The sequence below is a fragment of the Mastigoproctus giganteus genome, chromosome 2, assembly GCF_048544385.1.
Source record: "Mastigoproctus giganteus isolate SK-2022 chromosome 2, ASM4854438v1, whole genome shotgun sequence".
Lineage (NCBI taxonomy): Eukaryota > Metazoa > Arthropoda > Arachnida > Uropygi > Thelyphonidae > Mastigoproctus > Mastigoproctus giganteus.
Genome location: NC_143576.1, coordinates 220,208,126 through 220,235,296, shown reverse-complemented (window position 1 = coordinate 220,235,296; position 27,171 = coordinate 220,208,126). Strand labels below are relative to the sequence as shown.

The following is a 27,171-nucleotide window of genomic DNA, read 5'->3' as shown; positions in this document are numbered from 1 at the left end:
GCACTCACCTCAGTAAAAGACCATGGAACCAACGACATGGAAACAGGAAACCTCGGATGGGACTTATCCCACGAAGGACTCAGCACTGGAACTTGGACAACTGCAGCTTGCTGCCGAATGCCATATGGACGATCTGAGCAGGGCACTCTAGCCCTGCCCACTTTTAACCACTTTTAAGATGGACTAGCACTCGACATTAGCTCGTATAGGCTATATTAGTTGACGACAGTCACGAGTACCAAAAAAAACCAAACTATTATATTAGGCGAATATTTAAATTCATCTCCTGTGCATTGTGTATTATGTGCGTAAATTGCGTGTGCTCTATGGTCGATTTGCCTGTTTTGCCGGACGAAAAACCCAAGTTGCCGGGGGGGGAGACCTTGCCGTCTACGCCTGAGACCGACTAACTCAGCCACGGAATGAATAAAGCCCATTAAAGTTCCTTGTGTCATCGACGGGATTCGAACCCGGGCCTTTTTCACCCAGTGTGAAGAGGACAGTGACGATGCCACTGTGCTACCGCGCAGACTCAGTCTCGAGTACCATAATCACTAAGAGACACAAGAGACTGCACCTTCTATGAGCACGAGAGCACCAGCACTAGACCACTGATATGTAGAAAACTGTCGCCTGGTCTAATGAATCCCGTTTCCAACTCTATAATGCTGACACGCGTATCCGCATTTGGAGAAAACACGAGGCCATGGCACCCGGTGCATTTTTAGTGTTCAACAGGCTGGAGGCGATGGTGTTATTTTTTGGGACCTAGGTCCATGCCCCGAGTCCTCTGATCACCGCTAATTAGCTGCTCGATGGGAACGCCTGCCTTTCTATCGTCGCCGACAAAGTACATCCCTTCATGATAACAACGTATCCAGAAATCACTGACAACGCGCCATGTTACAAGGTCCGGCACGTTGATAACGTGTTTCAGGAACATGACAATGAATTCTCTGTCCTCCCACTGCGCCCAAATCACTCGAACTCAGTCCAACTGAGCATGTCTGGGACCTACTGGAAAAAGGAATTCAACACTACGAGCATCCACCTGACAATGCGAGGGCCGTACTGGACACATTGTGCAACGCAAACTGTCATGGATGTCATTGCGGAATCCATGCCAAGATGTGTAAGGGATGTATTATGGGCAAAGGTGTCCCCGCGAGGTATTAGGAAGGTGTTGCGAATGCAAAGCCAACTCAGTGTAAATATACAATCGAAATCGGGCAATATCTACTGACCCTATATTTTTGAATTTCTGTATGTACATTTAATTGGTCATAGATAATATTTATTTCCACAAATTATATCAGCCAAGGAACAAGGAATGAAAATATCCCATAACAGTTATCATCCGGAAGTATCCTTCAACTTCGACAGTCTAGGAAAACCCAGGCCTTTCCTACTCGGTGTAGAACGATGTCTATAATCACTGTTTCCCATTGAGGACAGTCTTATTTTATAAATTTCTCCTGAGTAATATTATAACTTCTGTTCTCCTCCATGAGGACGGTTTTATTGTATAAACTTCTCCTCAGTAAATACAGGTATAATGAAAATAATTACATAAAAATTGAAAATAATTTATTAAATATTATTATATTCTTACATTAGGAATCAGAATCTGACGAGATCTAATACTCTCACTGCGCTGGAAAATACAAAATCTCTACATCATTTAAAGATAGTGCAAAAAAATGTCGGAACCTAGAGAGAACACACCCAACAGTTATTCTTGAGGAGAGTTTGCAAACATGTCCGCACCCATGTGCCCCTATGATTATGTCTCTCTCTCTCTCTCTTACTGATAGTACAAGTTTTAATCAAGTGAAAGGGAAGTTAATAATACAGTCTCTGTAGAAACTGTAACACTAACCAACAACTTGGTTTCAATAAACTAACGTCCAGAAATAGGACATTATTTTAACATTTCTGACAAATGATCCCTCCAGGTTACACCTAAATGGTTGGTGGGTTCATTGACTTTCACTATACATTGAGTACAAAGGAAGAGCTAACGATCTGCTATTACATGCATTTGTTCTGACTACGTGTTGGGAAAAGAATGAACCCATATTTGAAAAATATTTTTATTTTAATTTCAGGAAACGTGTGTGGCATGAAAATATGTAAGTGTATTATTTAATATGCTTTGATATTAATGTGGAGCAACTGATAATATTCACTATTTAGTCTAGGCTTGCTGCAGTCGTGTACAGAAATTTGCTTTCGAAAGAACAAAGCGAAAAATAAATAAATAAAGTGAAGAATTTGTTCTTATGAGATTTTCATCAGAGCCAAAAATTCAATTTTAAGAAAAATATGGAATTCGTAGGAGTTTTTCATCTGGATCCATAAAACTATTGGTAAAATCGGGGAAAACGTAAAATCCGTGATCGTAAAATCGAAGTTTTACTGTATATAACTGAGCTAAGAATATTTTTTGGACATTCCAGAGAAGTCATTTTCTTCGTCAGTGTTTATAGCATTTCTTCTGGCTATAAATAACCAGATTCTGATATTTGTGGGAATTTCCACACAGGAAGAACTTTCTCAAACGTTTTCTAAGCGTAGCAAACGATTATAGAAATTAATAGATAAAAAAAGGAAAAAAAAGAGACACTGAATACTATCGCTTTGCCTTTATCTCTTACGTTACAATAAAGATTCTCCTTCTTCTTCTTCTTTTTATTATAAAGGAAATTCATTTTGGAAGTGACCGAATAAACCAGCCCTGTCCAAAAAAAAAATTCAGACGCATGGTCTTAATTTTTTTTATTCGGAACTATTATTTGTCTTTCAGTTCATTAGGCGTGCTAGCATGTATGCACCTATTGTCTTCATCATATCCATCCGTCTGTCTGTCCGTCTGCATGTAACAACTCTATTCTCAGTGGACAGATTTTCATGAAATTCTTATATTTCGGCCATTCCAAATTTCATTAAAATCGGCAATTAATATTTCTTTTTTCTTTTTAAGTCCTCCTCCAATAAATCGATTCTGAGTGGATGAATTTTCATGAAATTTTATATTTGGACCTTCTTTTTTGAAGGATTTGTAGAGCCATTCCAAATTTCATTAAAATCAGACCAATAGAAATCAGGCAATTATTAATAAGTACACTTTTTTCGTACATATCATATAGGGCGTCGGTGACGCGCAAACTTATTTCGCTCGCGACCCTCTTTATTGAATATAAAATTGACGCGACCCCTTAATGTAAACCCCGAGGGAGGATGACTAGATTTTTTGAGAAGAAAAATGGCATTTTATAAATTATGTAGTAGAAAATTTTATTCAAGTACAGTACTGAGAAAGGAATAAAAACAATGTTGCCTTTTTAATTTACACATTAAAATAATTGTTTAATATTTTTATTGAATACAGCAAAAACAACAATGAGAAGGAAGAGCCTGGATAACCATGTTTTGCGCAATGTTTGAAATTACTAATTTCATGTCATCTTCTGGAAAGCTCTTTTGATTTTATAGCTGTTAATTTTGAGAAACAAACTCACATAAATGTGAGTTTGTTTCTCAACAAATCGCAACACAGTTGTTCCAAAAATTGGACTTTCTCTCAATCGATTTAATAAATTGAATTTCATGTTCTCCACGATAACTGTAATATGCTGCTAGACTGTGGTGTCTCTGGATAGATGAATGGTATTTAAATCGTTGCTCTACTTTTCTGCATGCGTAATTGAAATCATTTTTACAGCAGCAGGGAGAACAAGAGAACGAGCAATAGCATGCGATTTCAAGTTTTTCATAACATACTACGCACAAAGACGTTGCTCACCATCAACAACACTAAATAAAGCCGTACTTCTTAAATTCTTCTTGATATTTTCTATTCTTTTTCATTTGGAATATGATGGCTCTCTACCAGGCAGGACACATAGCTCGAAGACATGACAGATGGACTAAGAAAATAACAGAATGGTACCCAAGAGGGGCTAGAAGAAAATCTGGAAGACAAAGGCGGAGATGAATAGATGAAATTTATGAGTTTGTGAGTAGTAAATGGATGGCCAGTGCTCAAAACAGAAGGAACTGGAAGGTTGCTGGAGAGGCCTTCATCCTGCAGTGGATTGAAAATGGCTGATGATGATGGCTCTCTACCAGAAATTGGTAGTTGCACTACACTTGAAATAACGTGTGTCCGAATTTTCACATGATACATTTCTTACCCTTTCTGTTTCTGAAGTATCTGTAGTAACATTATTGTCATCACTCCTCGGCCATTTTGTTCTGATTATCCAATTTTCCATGGTAAAATACATAAAAGAAGACATATTTTTTTCTTAAAAACAACGATAATATAAAAAGTAGCAGAAGAATGAAAAACACATCCAAATTAACGTGAGAGCACCGAGTTACGAAGCAGAATAAAGTGTGCGTGCAACAGACTTGCTATTTACTGCAACTGCTTATTTATACCTCTGGCCTTCGGGCAATTTCAGAAATTTTTGCTGTATAGGAAGCACGAATTAAGAGCTAAAGGGATTAAAAAAAAAAAAAAAGTGCAGCCATTATCAAACCCACTGCAGGATGGAAGCCTCCTCAACAATTCATGCTGAGGGAAAAAAATGGACCATAATCTGCCACGCTGGTCAACCGTGTGCTACTGCATTCCTGCTCCTGACCACTCGGCTACGGAGGCCGATTACGGTTCAGCAATTGAGTAGTGCTGAGAAGTATTAATACATACTGAGAAGTCACACTAGTCAGCTGCTTTCTGTGTGTCCATAGCAAGAACTATGGGATCAAAGTCAAAAAGGACGACAGACGTATAGATTTCTTCCAAGAGTAGACCTGATAAATCAAAGAAATAAAAACTGGTTGCAGTTTGGTCTACATGCGACGTTCCTTATAACCGGACACGGTCTTGCTCTGAGGTTGTACCAGTTGGGACTTAAAGATAGCGGATTGTGCGAGTGTGGTGTCCCAGAAACATCTGAGCATGTCATGTTAGATTGTCAAAATTATATAGATCTGAGATCTGAATTAGAAAGATCTATTGGTCAGTTTCAGTTGGGAAGGCGGCGCCTCCGTAGCCAGGTGGGAAGGAGCAGCAGTGCGTAACACACGCTTCTTGATTAGACCGGGGTTCGAGCCCGTCACCACCAAATACGGAGGATGCGGAAAGGTCAGGGAATGACCACCGCATATTCCCGGAGCAATATGGCCTTAGTTGCTAATGCTCCTAAAAACCAAATAACAAACAACAAACAAACAAACAGTTGGGAAGGGAGAATCTTTGGACCTTGTTCACGGATAGGAGATATTTTACATATTTTAATAAATATGTTGCGGAGTGTTTCCAAAGAAGATACCGCTTGATGCTAGATAGTGGAGGCCCGCCTCCAAGCGGCAGGGGCGGTAACTCCCATCATTAAAATTTATAGAAATTTAAATCAAGGTCAGTTATTCTTATGGGAGGCTAAGTGGCCGAATTGCATATTTTGTTATGTTCACGTTGTCTTTTGAATTATTTATATTAATATTAATAAAAGAATTCTAAAAGTTTAAAGCAAAATTCCCGATAAGAAAAATCCACGGATAGGCTACGGCCTGGGAAGTGGATAGTCTTAAAGGAGGCCCTAATGGAATGTGTGTCCATAGCAAGTGAGCAAATTAAGGTGTATTACCTACCCAGAAGGACAATAAGTAAGAAAGCCACCTGCATCACACGTGAAACCACCCAAAAAAATAAAGAGTGACAATAGCGTTCATTCATATCTCAGACTTCGTTCGAGTAGTAAGGTCTCTACACGTACAGTATTGAAAAAGTAATTTTAACAACAGGTTTCTTAGCTTTTATGTACACAATAACTAATTTTATTTAAAAATTGCCGAGACCCCTCTGGGGGCGCGCCCCATAGTTTGCGCACTACTGAATTATAGGCTATCCATATATCGTAGGTGAAACATTGGATGCTGTACTTATAGCCTAATGATATCATGCACTGGTCAGAAGAATGAATAGGTAATGTGGCGGATGCGCACAAACGAAATGTTCTCGCGCACAAAAGTTATTGCTTTGCTCGTTTTTTTTTTTTTTTTTTCTAAATCACCAATTACAGTATTACTATTTGCTAACGCGCCTTATATGCAACACACTGCATATATTAGCTAACTTGTTTATTCACAATTTCATTTTTATTTTATAACAACAGCGCATGCACAACAGCGACCTAATAACAATGTATGTGTGAAAAAGTTAAAGATCTTTAACAAGAAGAGAGGAGTCAATAAAATTATACGTAATAAAGTTAAGTTACAAAATTTTAGGGTATGAAATCTTGGGCCTGTTACAATTATCAACTTATTTAGATAGTAGCTTGTTAATGAAAGCAAGGTAAAGTCTTATTATGTGATTAATCTCTCAAACTGTAAGGTACCGCTACTAATGCTTTACCCAACATTAATGCAGTATTTTTTCGTTTAGGTAATTAATTCAAATCGGGGGAACCATTCACTTTCACCAAAAAAGTCGTATTTTGTATTATTAAAAAAACACCTGCTCTATACATTTAAATTTTCATGAATAATTTTTATTTTATAAGGAACAGTTGGAATATTTTCCTAAGTTTATGACAATTTGGAGAAACAAATAAATAATTGCTTTCTTGTAAAAAAAAAATCCGAAAAAAAAATATATAAATAGCATTACTATAGTTAGGGAAGGACGTACGTGGTTGTTTTCCATTAAGATTATTACTAAATATAATACTACTCTTATACCAAGTGAAATTGGTAATTGTAATCATAATATTAATAATTGTAATATCAGTAATTAAATTCGAGTTTGGAATCCTTTCTATTTTTGTTTCCCCCCAATAGCACGGTCCGATGATGGGTACAAGTAAGATATCTGAAACGTTACCTTAATATATAGTAGTTTTGGCGAATAGCTTAATAAACTATATTATTAATTTCACGTGGAATAAGAGTGCTATTATATTTAGTAATAATCTTAATAAATAGCATCCCCCACTCTATACATATTAGCTTTCAGAGAAGATGGAATATGTCGCTTTTTTATACTTTTTTTTCCCCAAACACAAGAAATATATATTGATGCGTCTTTCTGTTCATCGCTGGCACCTTCTTGAGAACGCACTTGTTAATGTTTTGGAACATTAACAGACTGATGATAGAACTCTAAGAGAAGGTAACAACCATCTGCGCTTGCACGAGCATCGATCCATGCGGCGAGTGGACGATTTACGTCCTACAGGAGAATTTGGTTCTCCCTTCCTGTCTGGGTCGGTTTACACCGATTGCAATGATGCAACAGTCACGTGACACGAACGACGAGGACTGGTGACTGATGGTGAATGTTCTGCGCCTCTCCGTTTCGTTGATCCAAGACAAAGGGCCGTGACTCATCTGCGTACCGAAGCCGGACAACTCCGCTCTTTGTGCCGGCCACCCTACCGAGTCGTTCTCCGAATCTATAACTGATGGCCCCGGACGACCCCCTTATATAGACTTGACACCGCTTGCTCCGAGGCGTCCCTCCTGCGTTTCATGAGTCACTTCCCCTTATCATCAGGTGTATCGGCGGCAAGCACAGACCCAGCTGGCGGCGTGTAAACGACTGGGGTGGACTTACAGCGCTCGCGCGGTTCCAATAAAGTAATCGACGCAAAGCTTGGGGTGGATCAACGGCCAAAAGAGCAGTACGGGCGGGCGGACAGTGATAGATGGTGTGACTGAGAAGGGGATTTGGGTTCCGTCACAAAAAAAGAGATGGCTAAATGCCTCGTGCACTAGTAGTCCGTGTAGGCAGACGCAGGTTCGTGTGCTTGGAATTGCGGCGTTTCGTTGCAGTTTCCCCCTCCCTTCCCCAAAATTTGCTGATAAGAGATGCAGGGTGCGTGCAGAGATCCTTTGCGATGTGACTTTTGTATTGAATTCAGAATAACAGTTAGAAAATAAGGTAAATTAGCGATCCACATTGAAGTCCTCAACCACGCACGTGGGTCGACACGGCTGCCTCTTGTTTCCAGCTGAATCTACTATGGGGGGAATCCAACTCCTTGTTATGATTGGCTATTGTAACGCGAAAATTGGAATTGCGGAGCGCCGTACACCATATTCATACCTGCCAATTTTTAGAAATCAGAAACCGGAAAATTTTTAATGCAGATCGCCTTTCAGCCGGAAGAAATTCGAAGAGCGAAAAAAAAAAGCGCATGTTTACAGGTTCCCCTGCATTTTTATTGAGAATTGTGACAGATGTTTTGGTGTAATTTGAGCCTAATAGTCAGGTTGCGTTTAAAGTGAATAAAAAACAGTTGGAAATAGAGATAACATTAATTGTTGTAATTTATCTAGTATTTAAGGTTGATTAATTTAGATCCGTGTCAAGAAGTAGTAGTAGTAGAGGAATACGATGCAAGAACGGAAGCTTATGTAGCATCAGCCAAAAAAAAAAAAAAAAAAAACATTATTATTATTAGCCATATTGTGCAAGGAAGCCTGAGGCTTATGCTGCACCAGCCAAAAAAAATTCCCAAGTTACCCTGAGAGGAAGAGAGAGAGAGAGAGAGAGAAGGGAATCACCAAGAAAGAGAAGAATGATGATATCCAGCTCAGGACCCTAGGTATGCCAAGCCCATACCCACCAGATGTGAGCCCCTATTACACATCCAGATGGAAGTTTGTTCCAGCAATCAACTACCCGCTGGATAAAGGCAAATTTCCACACTTGTATTCTAAAACTGTCTTTCCTCAATTTGAATTTATGCTCCCTCAGGTTCGTAATCTGAACAAAGAGGAAGAATCCCATCAGAATTGAGCCTGTTCAACCCATTCAAGGCCTAATACACCTAAATCAGATCACCTCGCCAGGTGCGTAGTCTCCAGACGGTGCAATTTTCAGAATTTAAGTAGTTTAATACCTCGCTACTTCAGCTTAATATAGCGACAGTGAAAGTGAGAGTTTGTGTTTTATTTGTTTATAGCATTTATTAATATGGTTGTCTCATATAATGTGTTTCGAATAAAGCCGTGCCTTTCATTCAGACTTATTTCAGTGTAATTGTGTTGGAACACTACAGTCCATACGCTGTTTAATTAGAATTCTGGTCAGTTAAATTAAAATCTATATCATTCCAGGGAATCGAGAAGGCATTAACTCGATTACGGTAAGTTTCTCTGGTAACTACTAATTTCCGCTCCGTACAATGCTTCCGGTAATGCACTAATGATCAACATACGCGAGACGCCGGACAGGCAGGCAGTTCACAGTTCTCAAGAAGAGATAGTCTAATTACCTGTATCGCTCAATTTTTTTTTTTTATTCGTGAGCTGTCTTCAGTGTAAACTAGACAAACAAAAATAATTCAGTTTTTTGATGATCTCTTGGACTACATACTTTCTTCAGAAAGATAATAACCACGTCAACTCGAACGCCACCTTTCTTCTTTCATTTCCTTGGTTGCACGATGATGCAGGTGTGTGTGGAAATCAATGCAGAAGCAGACATTGGGATAGGGACAGGCAGAGACACACCGATATCCGGGGAAAGAAACTTTAAAAAAATGGTTATAGTGCTGCATATATTATTGAACGTGCCCTTTTTAAATGCCCAAGCTATGAAATATTGTAAGAGTGGGATGAAGAATAGTGTATGTTCTATGTCCGTTACAAAAACAGAATGAGTGCTGTGTCTAGTTTTAAACAAGACACAGAGAAAAATTATTTATTTTCTTCGCTCAAGTTTCGACAAATTGAATTCTCGAAATACTCGGTGGTAGTGGCGAGGCACCTTACAGGTTCCCTCAGAAATAACGTTCCCGCGTTAATTGTTAATCAATGATTAAAAATCTGAATTTTTTCTACCATCCTAAATATAGTTTACAGTGTATTTGGGGTCTAACGGCACCAGAGGTTTCCCCCATCTCCGCGTAGCATACATTGCGGTGTGATACAGAATACTGTTGAGGCCAGAGATTTAAAAGTGTATGGATATTGCAGGCTGTAGTGTTGTGTACCGTTGTTCATCTCTTTTAACCGTTGGGCCCTGGTGGGGCCCACCTTTACCATACTATGCCCCTGGGAGGCAGGTCGGGTACCCAGTAATTTTATAGTACTCTGGCAAGTCCTGCCACCTAGTTTCCTGAGATTTCAGTGGCTAGGACCTAAATATAGTCAAACTTGGGGACGAGAATCTTTCAAGTACTCCGCCATCGTTTTTGCAACCATTTTGCTTGAGGAACGGCATGGTACCGGACTAGCCCCGTTGCTCTGCTTGTTTAATGTTTCAGGTTACTTAATTAAATTAAATTTTCTGTTTATACTCTGAGACGACCACACGGTCAGAGGAGTTCACAAAAGATGGCGAATACAAGAAACAGCACCGTATTTAGCAATCACGGGCCTGAATCCCCGGTCATTCTAAGCACATGTGCTTATGTACCCTCGTGGCTGACCACAAGGCTACGACCAACTACGTCAATAGACATCTAACGTCTTACCGTAATTCTTTTTTAAAAATGTATTATTGTTTCACTAGAATAAATAACACGAGACCCGGTTTTCTCTCAAAATGGCCGCTACTCTATGAGAAGCAACATACGTAGTTTCAAATATCGGGCGATTTGAAGGGCTCCAAATTTGAAATAAGCTTGAAAATGGAAGTAACTAATAGTATCGAATATACCTAATTTTTTTTATATACGTATATATATTTTTTAATATTTCTATACATAAAAAGCAGAAATACGACTTTATTTCTTATATCACTTAACGGTCTGGAAAATGGAAGTAATTAAGAGAATGATGCTTTGCTTCTTTTTTGTCTATTTTATTCTGCTTCAATTTTTTTTTTTTTTTTTTTTTTGCAAAATTTATATGTTTTGTCTTTTTTTTGAAAATAAAAGGTGTAAAACACACAGCCTGCTTTAGAACTTTTAATATTTTTTAAAACTTAAAAAGTTACCTGCAAGATTTGATTTGATTTGATTTTGATTTTTGTGGCGCAAAAACAGCAAGGTTATAGTGCGCTTGCAAGATGCATTGTATTCCATTAAGAAAAGATGAAATTTTCTGTTCAAACAGAATAAAAAATTAAAAAAATCCAAAAATTAAAAAGAAAATAGTTGAGAACCTGTCGGGTGCTCTGCCACCACTTCCAATCACATTTACACTTTTAACTTCATCTTTGAAGCGGAATTGAGTTTGAGGGAGTAAAAAAACAACACAGTTTGTTTATTTATTTATTATATTTTTTGTGTATTTTATCTGTTTTTTTTAATATTTTTATTTATTTTTATCTAGTTCATTTAATGCCTCTGGCTTCCTTGCACTATATGGCTATTATTAATACTAATTAGTAGTTTTAAAGAAGAAAATTTCCGTTATTGGTTGGAGCTATATTCATATTTTGTCATTTGCCAAGCAAGACGGAAAAAATCCATCTATTATTCTGTTATAGCGCGAATCCAGCCCTTTCCTAGGTTTCAAGCTTACAGTAAAATCAACGACTTAATTTTCTGTACCCGTCCTAGCTAGATCCCTCTCAAAAGCTTCGATATAATATTACTATGAGGCCGCCGTAGCCTAGTGGTCAGGCGCGCGGGTGCATAAGTACACGTGTCTTGAGTGACCGGGGTTCAAGCCCGTGACTACTGAATACGGTGCTGTTTCTTGTAATCAGCACCGTGACTACTGAATACGGTGCTGTTTCTTGTAATATGTATATCTTGTGAACTCCTCTGACCGTTTGGTCGTCCCGGAGTATAAACAGAAAATTTATTTATTTATTACTTTAAGTACCAAATGATTACTTTAAGTACCATATTTTTCAAGGCAGAGTAAAAATCCTCAAATAAAAGCGTATATTTTTCCAAACAAAATGGCAAAGATCAGTCGCTATAACTGTAATAAACACGTGTTAAAGAGGCCTACAGTTGTTAGCCAACAACAGCTATATCAGTTAGCCACTTACAGTGTCAAGTGGTAGATTTTCGTAAACACCGGATGGACGCGTTCACTTTAAGATGCAAATTAAGGAAAAGGGAGATGGTAGAGTGGCTCCACGTGTCGCCGGAATATTCGAGAGATGGCGTGAGATACCTCTTTGAACCCAGTGCCTTTCCATGACTCATCATGGGAAAACATCAGGCATCTTAAGAATCGGCTCCTGCCAATGAGAAAGAAGTTTTGTATAAACAGTGTGGGCAGGCTTGGGACATAAAAAGCAGACCCTTGCAAGGAGAAAGGAGACGGACGGGGAGAAACGAAGAAGACACTAAAGGAAGGACCCAAGAGCGCAGCCAGAAGCTGACCGTTGTTGTGCCGAGCCAACCGAGGAGAGCCACTGACTGATCGACTCCGTGTGATCTCTAGAGCTGGTAAATTAAAATGATATGAATATGAAGTGCAAAAATGATAGTAATCATGGTACCATTAAAATGTTTCCTTTCTAATTTCTAAACCTGAACCTATTGAAAGTTAACTACTGGAACTGAAGATGAAAAACCTTAAAGTTAAAAAGCTTCATCTTATAATTGCTGGACTTGTTTTGATTAACATGTTTAATGGAATATTTTTGAAATACCTTATTAATGAAATATCTAATTAGCGAAATGACTTAGCATATCTTTTGAGTGAAGTATGTAAAATTCTCTCTCTCTTGTTATATTAAACCCTGTTATGTTTCTGTGTCATTCAGGTTTCTTCTTTTACTGCCAAAACCGCACATTCAACCACAAAAGTAGTAGAGCTAAATGTTAAAGCATGATTAGGAGGTAACTACGGTGTCAAGTAATTAAATCTCAAAGGCGAAAAGGGCGTGAATAAATGGGAAAGTCTAAACAAGTAGGTAGCGAGCAACCACACATACAGATATTCGAGAGATAACAATTCGATACGTTTAAATCTATTTAATGTTTTACATTCTTCACATATTTATTGTATATCTACGTGGATATTAAATGCAACATTTTAGATCAAATCTAATGAAATAATTATTATTATTATTATTATTATTATTATTATTATTATTATTAGCCGTATGGTGCAAGGAAGCCTGAGGCTTATGCTGCACCAACCAAAAAAAAAAATTTCTGAATTACCCCGAGAGAGAGAGAGAGAGAAGTAGAAGGGAATCACCAAAAAAGAGAAGAATGATGATATCCAGCTCAGTACCCTGGGTGTACCAAGCCCATACTCACCAGATGTTCAAATCTAATACATGCAAATACGAATATTAAATATGCACGCAACAACCTCATTTATAATTATTAAACATAAAGTTAACATTTATTAATGGACGTTACCAAATAAAAAATATTGCGAATACAAGTAACTTTTGAATATGTTTTGCATGAATAACTTTGCATAATAGCCTTATTTATTATTATTAAATAAAGGTCGAGATTATAAGCTTCTTCAGTTTCGTAACGTCTGCCACAATTACGAAGCCAATTTCTTAAACTTACAAAACATTTAATAATGGACGTTGCCAAATCAAAAATATTGTGAAAAAATACAAGCAACTTCTGAGTATGTTTTGCATAAATAACTTCTTAATTACTACACAAAAAGTCCAGATTATAAGCTCCTTCAGTTTCGTAACGTCTGCCACAATTACGAAGCCAATTTCTTAAATCTTACAAAACATTTATTAATGGACGTTACTAAATCAAAAATATTGTGAAAAAATACAAGCAGCTTCTGAATATGTTTTGCATAAATAACTTACTTTTAGCCATTTTTAAATGTCTAAAATCTTATTACAAGAAATCTTATAAATAATCTAGTTGTGTTTGATGGCAGAATGGTCTAAGGTTATTGATGTTTGCGCAGTTGGTGCGTGGGGAGTTTGGCTATTTTGCTATTAGTGTAAATTGCAGTCTTTGATTCCCCATCTCCACATTAAGGGAATTAAAGATTGAGAAGGAAATACTTAGCGGGGCCCTCTTCCGAAATGTATTTCTTAAATAAGTGTACAGATGTGTCTTAAAGGATATCTCAAAGCAGTCGTTATGTACTTAAAAGTTTAATGTTAGCTTGCCAAAATTGCTTTCGTTTTTATCGGGCTCCTCTTGAAACGTGTTTCGAATCATGCAAAGAGAATTTCATGTCAGTGTTCTTATTTTTACTTACCGAAGATAACTTCGTGAAGATTATGCCTTACGTCCCACGCAAATGACACGCTGGTGATGTGGAGAATGGAAAAGGAGAATAATTTTCTTCGTCTTAATCGCGCATTACGAATAATAAAGATCTCGTAGTAAAACATTTTATTGTGAACCTCTGGTGGCAGTGTACAAAATCACGATTTTTTTACAATTTCGAAAATGGATGTGTTTAATTCAAGATCTAACCATTTCAACACTCATGAAAAACGAAAAATTTCATCACAAAACTCTTATGATAAACAAAAATCGTGAAATAAATTATTAAAAAATGAAAAATAAAAAAATAATTAAAAATAAATAAAAAATAAAAAAATAAACGAAAATCAAAATATTTAAAAAAACTGAAAAATTGAAAAAAATCGGAAAATTAAAACTAAAAAAAATTAAAAGCATTAAAAACGGAAAAAATTTTTTTTTTAAATAAATAGAATGAATAATTGTTTACATAAACAAATTGAGGATCAGAGATTTCCCAGTCATTTTATTTCAACTAAAATCAAGTTACTTTCTTCCAAAGATTAAATCTAGTGAGCGGACCCGTTACCCGTTATATTTTTTTTTCAAAACCAATATGTTATAATTACATATAAACACCACTTAGAAAAAGAAAGGTGCCCAAATAAATATGCATTAGTAAATGCTAAAATTATGAATAAACTAGAATGTCATTGCTGACAATTAACGTAAAGAATGCAAATCTTGTTTTTAATAAAAAGTATCATATAACGGAAACGGCAGTGATGACTCTTATTAAATAAGAACTTGTACAGTATGATGATGTATCTGCAAAGATTGCCAACCAATATCATTGGTTGGAACCTTCCATGATGCTATTTCGGTAGTCGGTCTCAGGCGAGAATAGCACGGTTTCTCACCCAGAAATTTGGGTTTTTCGTCCAACAAAACAGGTAAACTAGAGAATACAGAGAAGTGGGGAACAGGTCGCCCCTAGCTTCACATATTTTAGGTGGGGGCAAGCTGGTATATGAATGTGATTGATATTTTGACAATGATATTTTTCTAAACTTGGATAACCCGGTAAGCTCTTAAACAATATCAAATATTGTATAAAAATAAATTTTTATCAAAAAAAGTTCTTTAATATTACATTTCGAAATTAACAGTTTTTGGCGCTGCATATAAATTCTTAATCTGCCGTTAAGGTTGCAGATAAGATAACTGACATCACTTACCTGAAGTTTAGTGTGTATAAAACTTTTATCGGTCACAAGACCTGTTTTATGCATGCCTCCCGACAGAGTCATACAACGGATAAAATGGATATGCATATCACGCTGCCAATAAATGACGTCATCTATAGTCAATAAAAGTTTATGCATGCGCTTTCAAATAATCGATAAGCTAATCATATCATTAATACTCGTATCGTCTTCTTATATATGAAAAATATATCTGTATATTATTTATATAGCTAATCTCACTTTCTTTTTTAATTCTCAGGTTGATTATTTGAAGACCAGTAGCGCTGCGATCCGAATATGGAGTCATCAATCACCTTAGGATTCTGTGTGCTTTTGTGCCTGCTGATGCTACACGTCAAACAAGGTAGGCATTTCCGACGGGAGGTTGAAAATACCGGCAGGGTAATGACGTTAATCCGATATTCGCACGTGGCGTACCATTATTTCTAGTTTATAGAGGCCGGTCATTATCATGTTTTGTTAGAGAGTGTAATTCATTCGCTGACTCATGGTCGACAATTTACGAGGCCAATCTGTCATGAAGTAGCAAGGAAAATTTCCCGAGACAAGGAAATGGAATTAGAGAGAGCTCAAGAGTACTTTACATCTGGAATCCACCGAAGCGTTAGCGTACAGATGTTATGGGTGATAAGTCTGGATGGTAATGGTAGGCATGGAAACAAACAGACCAATTAAGACTCGTGATAAAGCTAACGTTCCTCAGTCTACCAATTATGAAGAGGGGTTGTCTCGATCATTTCAATATTTCACCGTGTTCTAAACCTTAATTAAAGTGAAATATTTTTATAGCCTTGCTTTATCAGGTGAGATTAGCGTGTCTGAAACGATTGGCTTAAACTTCTTTAATAGTCCTGTACATAATGAGAGAAAATTAAAGAAATGAAAGCGGGAATTGCAAGCATTAAACTTTTAAGACTTGTTTTGCGAATGAATGATGATGCGAGTTTTTCTAGAACACGCGTGAGAAGGCTTATGATGCGGTTTAAGTACTTTACTCGTATACCTTCTGCTTCATTCAAAGTTCCTTATCTTTTTTGCCCTTTTCTTAATTTATTCTTTTGGTTTCTTCCATTTGGAATTGGACGAACTTGTTAATTCGACTAGCACCATCCAAATTTTAACAGTGTTGGTTGGTTGATATGTTGTTTAATGACACAAGGACTGCTAAGTTTAACAGTGCTCAAAAGTTCATGTACTAAGGAAGTGATAAAAATCGTTTATTTTATATTTATAATGAATATGAACATCACAGTAAGTGCAACCTCTTACTATGATGTTTTGTCACTAGATACGCACAAGAAAGTTTATTGAAAACTTAGGGATTTGAATACCGAAGGGAAATACAAAAGCTTGAATCGTCGGTCAAATGGAACACGTTGTTGTTTGCCCTACAAAAGTATGCTTTTAAATATTTGAAATATAAATTTAAACTAGAATTTGCGAACTGTTTGAAATTTCAAGTCGAATTGAGTACTTAAGAATATCCAAATCAGTTCCTGGGGGAGAAAAGTGCAGGCTGATAATCGGAACTTTTCTTTTGGTTCATGATTTCTTTTATTTAAGTGCTTGGTATCCTAAAATGAAGAAAACACATCGACCAAATTTACACACTAGTCCTATTTTCAAAGAGTGTAAGAATTTATATTTTGGTTTCCGAGGGAAAATATATAACCCCTAACATGGAAAATGTGTTGACTGTAGAGTCGAGCAGTATTTTAAAAACGGTATTCTGTTTTGGAACAGTGGAATTAAGATACTGTTCGACACGAATACATGTGATCACAAATGCAAAAAAATCTGTAAGCAGCCATACTAAAAAAAAGTCGTGGACGTCAATACCTTATCTTGCCTATACAACTGGCGGTTGGTATTGTTAAGGAGAATCCCCAGAATTTAATAAACTTTATCACAAATATAGGGATGGTGCTTATTGCACATTATCAGTAAAGAGCACTTTGACAAGTGAAAGTTATTGCAAAGACGTTATTTGCAGAACTTTGAACAGTCTCATTCACAAATAATTCTCATAAATCATTCACAACAGTCTCATTCACAATTCGCTAATATCGATTCATAAGCCTCAGCCAATAACGTAGTCAGGATTTTTTGTCAGCAGGTAGGTTAGCATTAGGCAATTGGAGCAATTGCCTAATGCTAACCTACCGTAATGACTTTGGCGTCAGGGGATGCAATGCACCTGCTGACCCTGCCCTGGCTACGCCACTGGTCTCAGCTGCTTCTCCAATAGTTTTGACTCCAGAATTAACAGATAGTGACAAACTAGAATGACGCACGGCTGATGGTAAGCACAACTTATCCTAATCATGTTATAACTCGCTAATTAAGCAGCTACGAGGAAGGTAATAAGACCTCGCGAGGTATTGCAGTAATCACTGCCCTTCTACACCGTATGGAAAAGACCTGGGTTCGGATTCCTTCAATGACGCGAAGAACTTTCTCTCACTGTGGCCGACTTAGTCGGTCTCGAGAGAGCACGGTTGTTATCTTTTCAAAATTTCTAATGGGTGATGTATGGGGACGATAAGTAATGATGGCAATCTTGGAAGCGTTTCACATAAAATAATAATTTTTAAAATTATTTTCTGACTAAAAATTAATTTTTACCGCGCGGTAGCACAGTGATTATAATCATCGTCCTTGACACACCGGCTGGAAAAGACTCTGGTTCGAATCCCGTCGATGACGCAAGGAACTTTTATGGCCTTTTTTCACCACATGGCTGAGCTAGTCAGTCTCAGGTGTGGACAGCATGGTTCCCCCCCTCGGAAAGAAACTGGTTTTCGTTCAACAAAACAAGCAAATCGACCAGTCAGAGAACACGGAATTTGTGGATATGTTACACATGGTTATCTGAGTTCTTTCTTGGGTGGCCCTAACGTGACATAACAAATGTTATTTATTAGGAGAAAAAGTACTAAAAGGACTTCCAAGATAGCTATTTACGTGTGTAGATTTATAATTTCAGTTTATCAATGTCATAGTTTAAAACAGGGGTCGAAAAAATTTTCTATCGCATTGCATCGAAATAAAAATATATTATGTAATTTTTGGAGATCGACAGTGCTATAAATCTCATTACTTCCCAGATTTAAGTTCAGTTCTGTTCAAGTTTTTAAGTGCTTACTTGTTTACCTAATCTACTTTTATAATAAAAAATTATAATTCTACAACTAGTGTATTTAATTTTAAATAGAGGCACATTTGTAAAAAAAAATTGGATGTGTCTATCTCGTCACCGTTTATTTTTAAGTAGTTCATGTAGTGGAAAAGGCTTTTGCCTCTCTGGTTAAAACTCTGTGGTACATAATACAAATATTATATAGATTTTCGTAAGTTATATACACTCTTAAAAAACATATTAACATACGTATTATTATCACATTTGCTTGAAAATGAATGTAAATTTTATTTTTTTCTCTACCATTCTACAACTCGCAAACTTTACCATAAAATCTGGAGCCTGAAAACGTGGCATGCTTAAACCCGAAGTTCTGAGTCAAATCTGAAAAGGAGGATAAACTTTGGTTTCTTCTCCCGCATCTCTGCTGGCCAGGGTAGCAAGACTTTATCCTCCTGGAAATACTGATTTTTAATTCCAGCAAAACAAGAAAATCTACCAGAGAACATAGACAGTTTACGCACAAAGTACATTTAGGGTGTGCTCTAAACTTAAAAAAAATCCAATGGTAATTCTGTCAGCAGGAAACTTTACAAATTGGATCAAAATGTCACTAAAGTTACTGGATTATATTTAAAAAAAGAAATACCCTAACTTACTGGGTATTGCCATGTTATCTCCTCCAAAGTAGTTTCATTGAGACTTGATATAGCGATTCAGTGTGATTTTACCGCTATTGGAAGCATTCCCAAGTAGTTTAGTGACTACCTTCAGTACATTCTGCGATTTTTCGTGATCTCTGAAATGTTATGAAAGTTTCGTTCTCGAATGAAAGGTTTATATTTTTGGGAACAACACAGTTCGATACGATTTCATCATACATGTGATCAGTATGTAGAGTGGGTTCGTTCCGCATTCGTGAAATGTGGGCTGATTTCGTCATTTTATATCTGAACAATTTGTTTAAATTAGTATAATAACATGTTAATATTTTAAAGAATTGTTAAGTTTGAATAATAATATATTAGTATTTAAAAAATTGATAATACACATTTTGAAAAAAAAAAATTTATACTAAAATAATATTTTTAAAAATGCTTAAAATTTTGTATGTTTTAAAACTATGGGTTGAACTAATTTATGCTATTACAAAAAAAGATAGAACGGGTGATTCGAGCCAGAGAAGCTTTTTTTTTCTGGAGTACACGAGTTCTTTTTTATTTTAAATGTAGTTTTGTAAGAAAAATATATCGTGTTCGCATTTTGAAAATTTTCCGGTCAGAAAATCATCAGTGCTGACAAATTTTAAAACGCATGCTTTAATCCAAAATGCTCAATATTCCTAAATGTGTATACGTACATATTTTCTTTTTTTCACAGGTGTTTCCATTAACTGTTATACCTGTAGTTCAAGAAATGGCACAGATATTAATTGTCAGGATGCTTTTAATCCTGCCATGAGCACCTACACTGAGGGCTGCATGGTGCCCAAAGAAGGACATATTGGACAGTTTCCAGCCAACTTTTGTATTAAGGTCATTGGAATAACAGGTAAGACATATCAGAAATCGTTAAATTAGAATGAATAATATATGATACTGCTCGTAATGCATCGTACATTTTATAACATACTGGGCTGCCACTTAATCAGCTTCGAAGGGCTGGTAATCTGGAGTTAAAAACAAAGTTAGTTAAACTGTTATTAGAAAAGAGTGATATACAATACTGAACAAAATCGAATACTCATAATGCGAACCATGTCGAAAAAACTGATTTAAAAAATGTTCAACATTAATATTTCATTCACTTTTCTGATTTTTAAACAAGGACATATGAGGATATATTTCCTGCTCCAAAATTTATATTTCTCAGCTTATTTTTCCAGCTTTTTTCCTGTTACTGAATGATACTGGCTTCAAAACTCTGCAATGTTAAATACTGCAATCGGTCAATTCTTTCAGTATTCACTTGTACTAGTTTGTTGAAACAAACTGATCATTATTTTCCGGAAAATTCCGCTTTAATAAGTTGTACAGCTCTGTTACTTGAAGCTTTTAATTTTCAGAAAACAATTTGCCTACTACGTGAAACTAGTATTCGAGCACAGATCAGAAGCGGATGGTGAACGGCTGAGGCCCTAGATATTTGGACATATCTCTCCCATATGCCCACTGATTTACCACTTGAACAATAAAAACAGTTAAAGCGGGAGTCTGTTAAAAAAATCAGTTGTAATCAAGTCGGACTGAGAAATATTCGCTATTTCTTTTATATTCAATATGGTTGATTTAAGTACCTTTTCTTTTGTAATACAATTCGTGTAAGCTCCCCTGCCGCTTCTATTACAGTCTTCGAAGTTTAGATTGTAGTCAAAAACGTAAGGGTAGCTACACTGCCAAACAGACTAACAGCACAGAGTAGCTCGCTTTGTATGGGTACAAGGGAACTTCAGAATTGCAGAAACTAAACAGTTACAGACAATTCTTCATACCGTTTTCGACCAAATATGTCTGTTTGATGGTATAAAAGTTTCATAATATTGGGATTACGATAATTTAATTATATTATAAGTATATGAAACGTCAAAGCTAAATTTTCTTAAAGTGAAAATGGAAAACAAGATGGTTAATTCATTAAACCGATCGTAATTCACCGTTTTGGTGATGAGTTTTGGAGAATGGCAAGTGTCCGTCTATATTCAGTGTGTTAAAAAGTCAAGTCAAAAAGGCAAAATGGAAAAAGTACAGTCCGAAGATCGCAGTTTAACGGGAAGATACCGATTGCAGTTTGCATGTTGTAATGCATATAGGAATTCATCGCATTACAATATTCCATATTGATATCACGTTATTCGATGTCACAGTATATCACATTATTCAAATTAAGTGCCCAATGAATTGATGTCCCATTTTAATATACCATATTACCTTGTGTTTGGTTGCATTATATTTAATTTGGTTTATTTATTTATTTTGTTTACTGATAGGGACAGAGCAAAACCTATACTTATAAGTGGTGATCAAGGCATTTAATGACAGTTTATGTCATCATCATGCCAAGGAAGTAAGGATAAGAAAGAAACCAAGGCTTAAACATTATCTTGTCCATCTGTATGTTTTATGTTCAACAGGATTATTTTTATTGCTATTCTGTTATTTGTTTAAAATATGAGACACCACTACGATAGCTCTGATCAGGTGAACATGTGTTGCTTCTTATGGAGGGTGGCTCCTGAACGTCTGTTCAACTCTAGTACACTATGATAGTTCAGAACTGTAAAATGGCCACGAATGTGTGTGTGTGTGTGTGTGTGTGTGTGTGTGTGTGTGTGTGTGTGTGTGTGTGTGTGTGTGTGTGTGTGTGTGTGTGCGTGCTACCAGGAAGCAGCGATTGCGTGTGTGTTCTCTGGTCGATTTGCCTGATTTGCTGTACGAAAAAACCCCACTTTCTGGATGGGGGGGAAGAAAACTTTGCTATCTACGCCTGAGACCCTTCCCAGTACCGGTCCACACCTCGAGGAGGCGGGCCACATACTATCCTTAGTGAGCTAAATTTTGCATCAACAGGGAATACTGCAAGTATTATGGGCGCCAGCAATCCAGTACCATAACAGCCTAACCAATGGTATCAGAAATTTAGCGAGAAAGAGGAAAGCACGCAAAAGGATATAAAATCATCAGTGAACCCTTAGATGTGTGTCCATCCAAAAATGGATGGAATTCAGATGGAGGGGATCCTAAAATTATCAGTAGTTGATACCTTTGAAGTCAGTCTATAAATGAGTTAATTAGACTGTCAAATCTATTATTAAAAGTCTGCACAGAAGGTGATCTTCTTGATAAACCATTTTGCATGATGTTTAGTCCAATGCAAAAGAAGTTATCTACAAGGTTCGTATTGCAAAAATTCTTTCTGATGAAGTCTGTAGAAATCGAAACAATAATTGAACACAACATCGATGATTTCAAGGGCCACAAGTTATTGGAAGAGTCATCAGAAGAAAGTTTTCAGTTTTTTTAATTTAGTACGAAGGGTGTCGTAGTCCAAGCTGTAAAAAGATGTCATAATAGAAAGATCGAGATCCTCAAAGGGTACAGTAAACCATTAGATAATGTTGTGAAGTTCAGTCTAAGAATAAAGTATAAGATTCTTCAAAGCAAGGAAAAATTAATATATTTTATATTCCACTGTAATTTGTTATGATTTGGCGATGTTGCAGTTTAACTATAATTGGTTGCAGTTTTACGAGAATGTGGTCTCTCCTCGAGAAAACCTGTACTTTTAAAGTTTTGAAATCATTAAAAATTTGCAGAATCAGCAACAAAATGCGTTTCTTCTCCTTAAGTAAGAGTAATAACGTGTGTTATTAGTGTAAACCTAAAATAGTAATGGTGTCATGTGATGCAAGAAAGCAAGCATATGAGCTTACGTAGCATCAGCCAAAAAAAAAATTCACACAACCATTCCCTCTAAATGTTTGTCTAATTCTTCCTTAAATTTATTTAACCTATCAACTTCCACAACGACAGATGGCAAATTTCCACACATCTATTCTACAGTTGTCTTTCCTCAATTTGAATTTATGCCGCCTTAGGTTCGTAATCTGAACAAGTGGAAGAATCCCATCAGAATTCATCGTGCTCAACCCATTCACAGCCTTATACACCTCAATCAGATCACCTCGTAGTTGCCTAGTCTCCAGCCGCTGCAATTTGCAGAACTTAAGCCTCTCTTGGTAAGAGGAACCCTTCATTCCCCTCACCAATCTTGTTGCCCATCTCTGTATACGCACAAGCAAATCTACATCCTTCCTAAAATGAGGCCTCCAGACCTGTACGCAGTACTCAAGGCGTGGCCTGACCATTGCCTTATACAGAGGGACAATCACCTCCTTTTCCCTACTAGCAAAATTCCTGTATATCATTGACAACACCCCATGACTTGCTCTTGCAGCCTGGCTGCATTGTTCAGAAAACTTCATATCTGACTGCACAATTACTCCCAGGTCTTTTTCATTTTCTAGCACCTTAAGTGTAGTACCACACAGTTGGTACGTTTCTCTAGGGTTACTTCTACCCATATGCAGTACTTTGCATTTTTCAATGTTAAACTTCAGTTGCCACTTCTCAGCCCATCTGCCCAAATTTTCTAGATCCTGTTGCAGTAACACACTGCCATTACTGTCATTAACAACCCTGCCAACCTTTGTATTATCTGCAAACTTCGATACTAAGCCTGATATACCTTCATCAATATCATTGATAAATATACAAAATAACAGTGGACCCAACACCGAACCCTGTGGGACTCCACTAATAACATTAGTCCATGAAGAGCAGCACCCATTGATTTCCACCCTCTGTCTTCTAGCACTTAACCATCCTTTTATCCATTGTAGCAACTTACCCTTAATACCATTCTGCTCCAATTTGTACAGTAGTCTTCCATGCGCAACAGTGTCAAAAGCTCTCCTGAAATCCAAGTATATGATATCAAAATTATTTTTTGCATCCAGTTCCTTTGTAACTACATCATAATATCCTATCAAATTTGTCAGACAAGACTTTCCCTTAACAAACCCATGCTATGTCTGAATTATTGCTGCAGTCTTGTCTAAAAGATCCTGCAGTGTATCTTTAACCAGTGACTCCATTATTTTACCCGGAACAGAAGTTAAACTAACTGGTCTGTAATTACTCGTGTCACCCTTCGATCCCCCTACGTGAATTGGGGATACATTTGCACATCTCCAGTCCTTGGGAACCTCCCCTGAGTCCAAGGGTGCTTCCATAATTATGGCTAAGGGTTTGCTTAATTCCTTTGTCGCCTCCTTTAATATAAATCATCATATAAAGGGCAAATGATAAATAACACGTGACCAATTTTCGTCACCTTCCATATTTTTTAGTTGCAAATGTTACTTCAGTAATAAAGAATTTAGTGACGGTATCTGTTTGACTAGCGCCTTCGAAATATTGAGCAGTTTCGATCTAAACCGTTAATTGGATCTAGATTGATATTTATTGTTATCCGAAGGATATATGCTAGTATTTTGTGCTCTGTCTTGCAAGCTCCCAATATAATAAGTAGCATTTGTCTCTGAATTGAAGTCAGTTTTGCTTGAATTTATCAATAAATAAAGAATTATTCATATAAAGTGCACAGGTAGCCTGTGGTTTCAGTTAGTGAATCTCTGACGACTTGTGAATAATGAAACAGTTCTATGTGAGTTGCCATGCGTTTTAAGAACCGCCTCCTATCTGATCATAATCCAGAAAGTTCTTAAACGGGCTGTCATAGTGATGCCTCCTTTTAAAACAATTAATAGCCTTTTGGTGATGTTATTTATTTAACAGTCGTGCTTTTCAAGGCGACCTGTGGTTAATGGAGTTTGTTCTGTCTTCGGTATTAAGACCCCAGCATTTATTAATGGCAGTTGAAATCCTGCTGGGCACTGATACAGATAATAATAATAAAACATTCTCCAATTTGTTAATTTATTTCACAAGCTGTATAGTTTTTCGTTTATTAAAACAATTGAAAATGATGTACATTTACACTGAGTGACCACGTGATTAGGTGCTCCCACCTTTTCTATGAAATGGAGTGCTCCTTCAGTGACAGCCTGACATTATTATTATTATTAGCCATATGGTGCAAGAAAGCCTGAGACTTATGCTGCACCAGCCAAAAAATAAAAATAAAAAATAAAAATATAAATATAATGTGGTACCCTGAGAGAGAGAGAGAGAGAGAGAGAGAGAGAGAGAGAAAAGAATGATGATATCCAGCTCAACAATCCTGTTAGAGCTTTCACGCACAAATGTCTTGGGTTTATCGAGATGTGGAAAAAATAATAAAATAATATCTAGCCATCAGGGGCTCACATCTGGTGAGTATGGGCTTGGCAAACCCAGAGTCCTGAGCTGGATATCATCATTCTTCTCTTTTTTGGTGATACCTCTATTTCTGACTCTCACTCTCAGGGTAACTTGGGAATTTTTTTTTTGGCTGGTGCAGTATAAGCCTCAGGCTTCCTTGCACCATATGGCTAATAATAATAATAATAATAATAATAATCCTGCAGTCTGAAACAACTCGTTAATGTGAAAAGCTAACGGACGCTGATAAGTCTTGTTCATAGTAATGGAACAGCTGTAGTCAGTCAAATAATAACCCAAAACAGTAGAAGAAGCATTTCAGAACAGACAACTCTTTATACTTCTTCACGGATGGGGTATCGCAGCCGACGACCGAATCTGGTTCCACTCCTGTCCGCAAAAAATAAGGAGTTACGGTTATAGCTTAGGAACGGCTTAAGAACACCAATACTGTACTGCAAAACGGTTGTTGTTGTTGTTGTTGTAGGATTTTAGGAGCATCGGCTACTAAGGCCATATCGCTGCGTGTATATTGTCTGTAAAGTGCGTGTTCTGAGGTCGATTTTCTGTTTGCTGGATGAAAAACCCGAGTTTCCGAGAGAAAAACCATGCTACCCTCAACCGACTAACTCAGCCACATTGTGAAAAAGCCGCATAAAAATTTCTCACGTCATCTACGGGACTCGAACTCAGGCCTTTTCTATCTATTCGGGAGGACAGCGATTTTACCAACTGTGGTACCCACGAGGGCCTGCATAATGGAGGATTCTAAAAACATTGCCTGATCTGACGAATCCTGCTTCCTGCTGTCTCACGCAAATGGGAGGGCTAGAGTATGACGAAAACAGCACGAGTCCACGGACCCATCCTGCTTGATGTCAACAAGGCAGGCCGGTGGTAGCAGCGTAATGGTGTAGAGAGTGTTTTCGTAGTGAACACTAGGCCCCTTATATCAGTGGAGCAATATTTCGATGTCACACGGTATTTGGAAATTGTTTCTGACCAGTAGCATCCATTCCAGACTGCCATCTATTCATCTGCGAATGGGTTCTTCTAACAAGATAATAAAAAATAAATAAATGAATTTTCTGTCTATATTTCTGTATACTCTGGGACAGCCACATAAGGTCAGAAGAGATCACAAGATAGAAGGAAAATAACATCATACCGTAGTAGTCACGGAGCTTGAATCACGGTAACTCAAAGTGCGTGAACTTTCATACCTGTGTGCTTGGCCACTCAGTAACAGAGGCCTTGATAGACCATGTCATAAGGCCAGAATGTGGAGAACTGTTTCCAGGAGTATGAGAGAGAGAGAGAGAGAGAGAGAGAATTCAGTCTACTGCAATGGACTACCCTATCAACTAGACTCAATGCAATTGAGCACTTGTGGGATGAGATGGAATGAGTTCTTTGGAGTAGAGATCCACAGCCATCCAATTTGTAAAACTGTGGGAAGCCAAATGGGCCAGCGTTCCTTGGTATGCTTTCGACATCTTGTTGAGTACATGCCAAGAGTTCCATACTACTTTGAGAACTGGGTGGAGGAGGTTATTGTTGGTGCATCAGCAACTGTGGCTATACTGCAGTGCAGGAGGAGGTAAATTTATTACTAAGTTGGTGTAACTAATAAAATGGCCACTCAGTGTATTTATAGTGTAAAATATGTCATTATGGGAGTATACCAATGCCAATTTTAGGTAGGCTGGAGCCCTGTCCCAAATATTTTAGAGGCCATAAAAATAAGTTGTGGGAGTACTGCT

General features: G+C 37.1%; 1 protein-coding gene across 2 annotated transcripts in view; it reads left to right on the top strand.

Annotated features, from left to right (window-relative positions):
* Window positions 1-27,171, top strand: part of LOC150090148 (uncharacterized) — a 101,115-nt gene that overhangs the window by 68,046 nt on the left and 5,898 nt on the right. For both annotated transcript variants that reach the window (XM_090368971.1, XM_090368972.1), the window contains 2 exons: window positions 15,627-15,731; window positions 19,908-20,078. In XM_090368971.1, coding sequence (XP_090225097.1) covers window positions 15,665-15,731; window positions 19,908-20,078 — 238 coding nt within the window. In that variant the 5' untranslated portion in view covers window positions 15,627-15,664. The remainder of the gene's footprint in view (window positions 1-15,626; window positions 15,732-19,907; window positions 20,079-27,171) is intronic.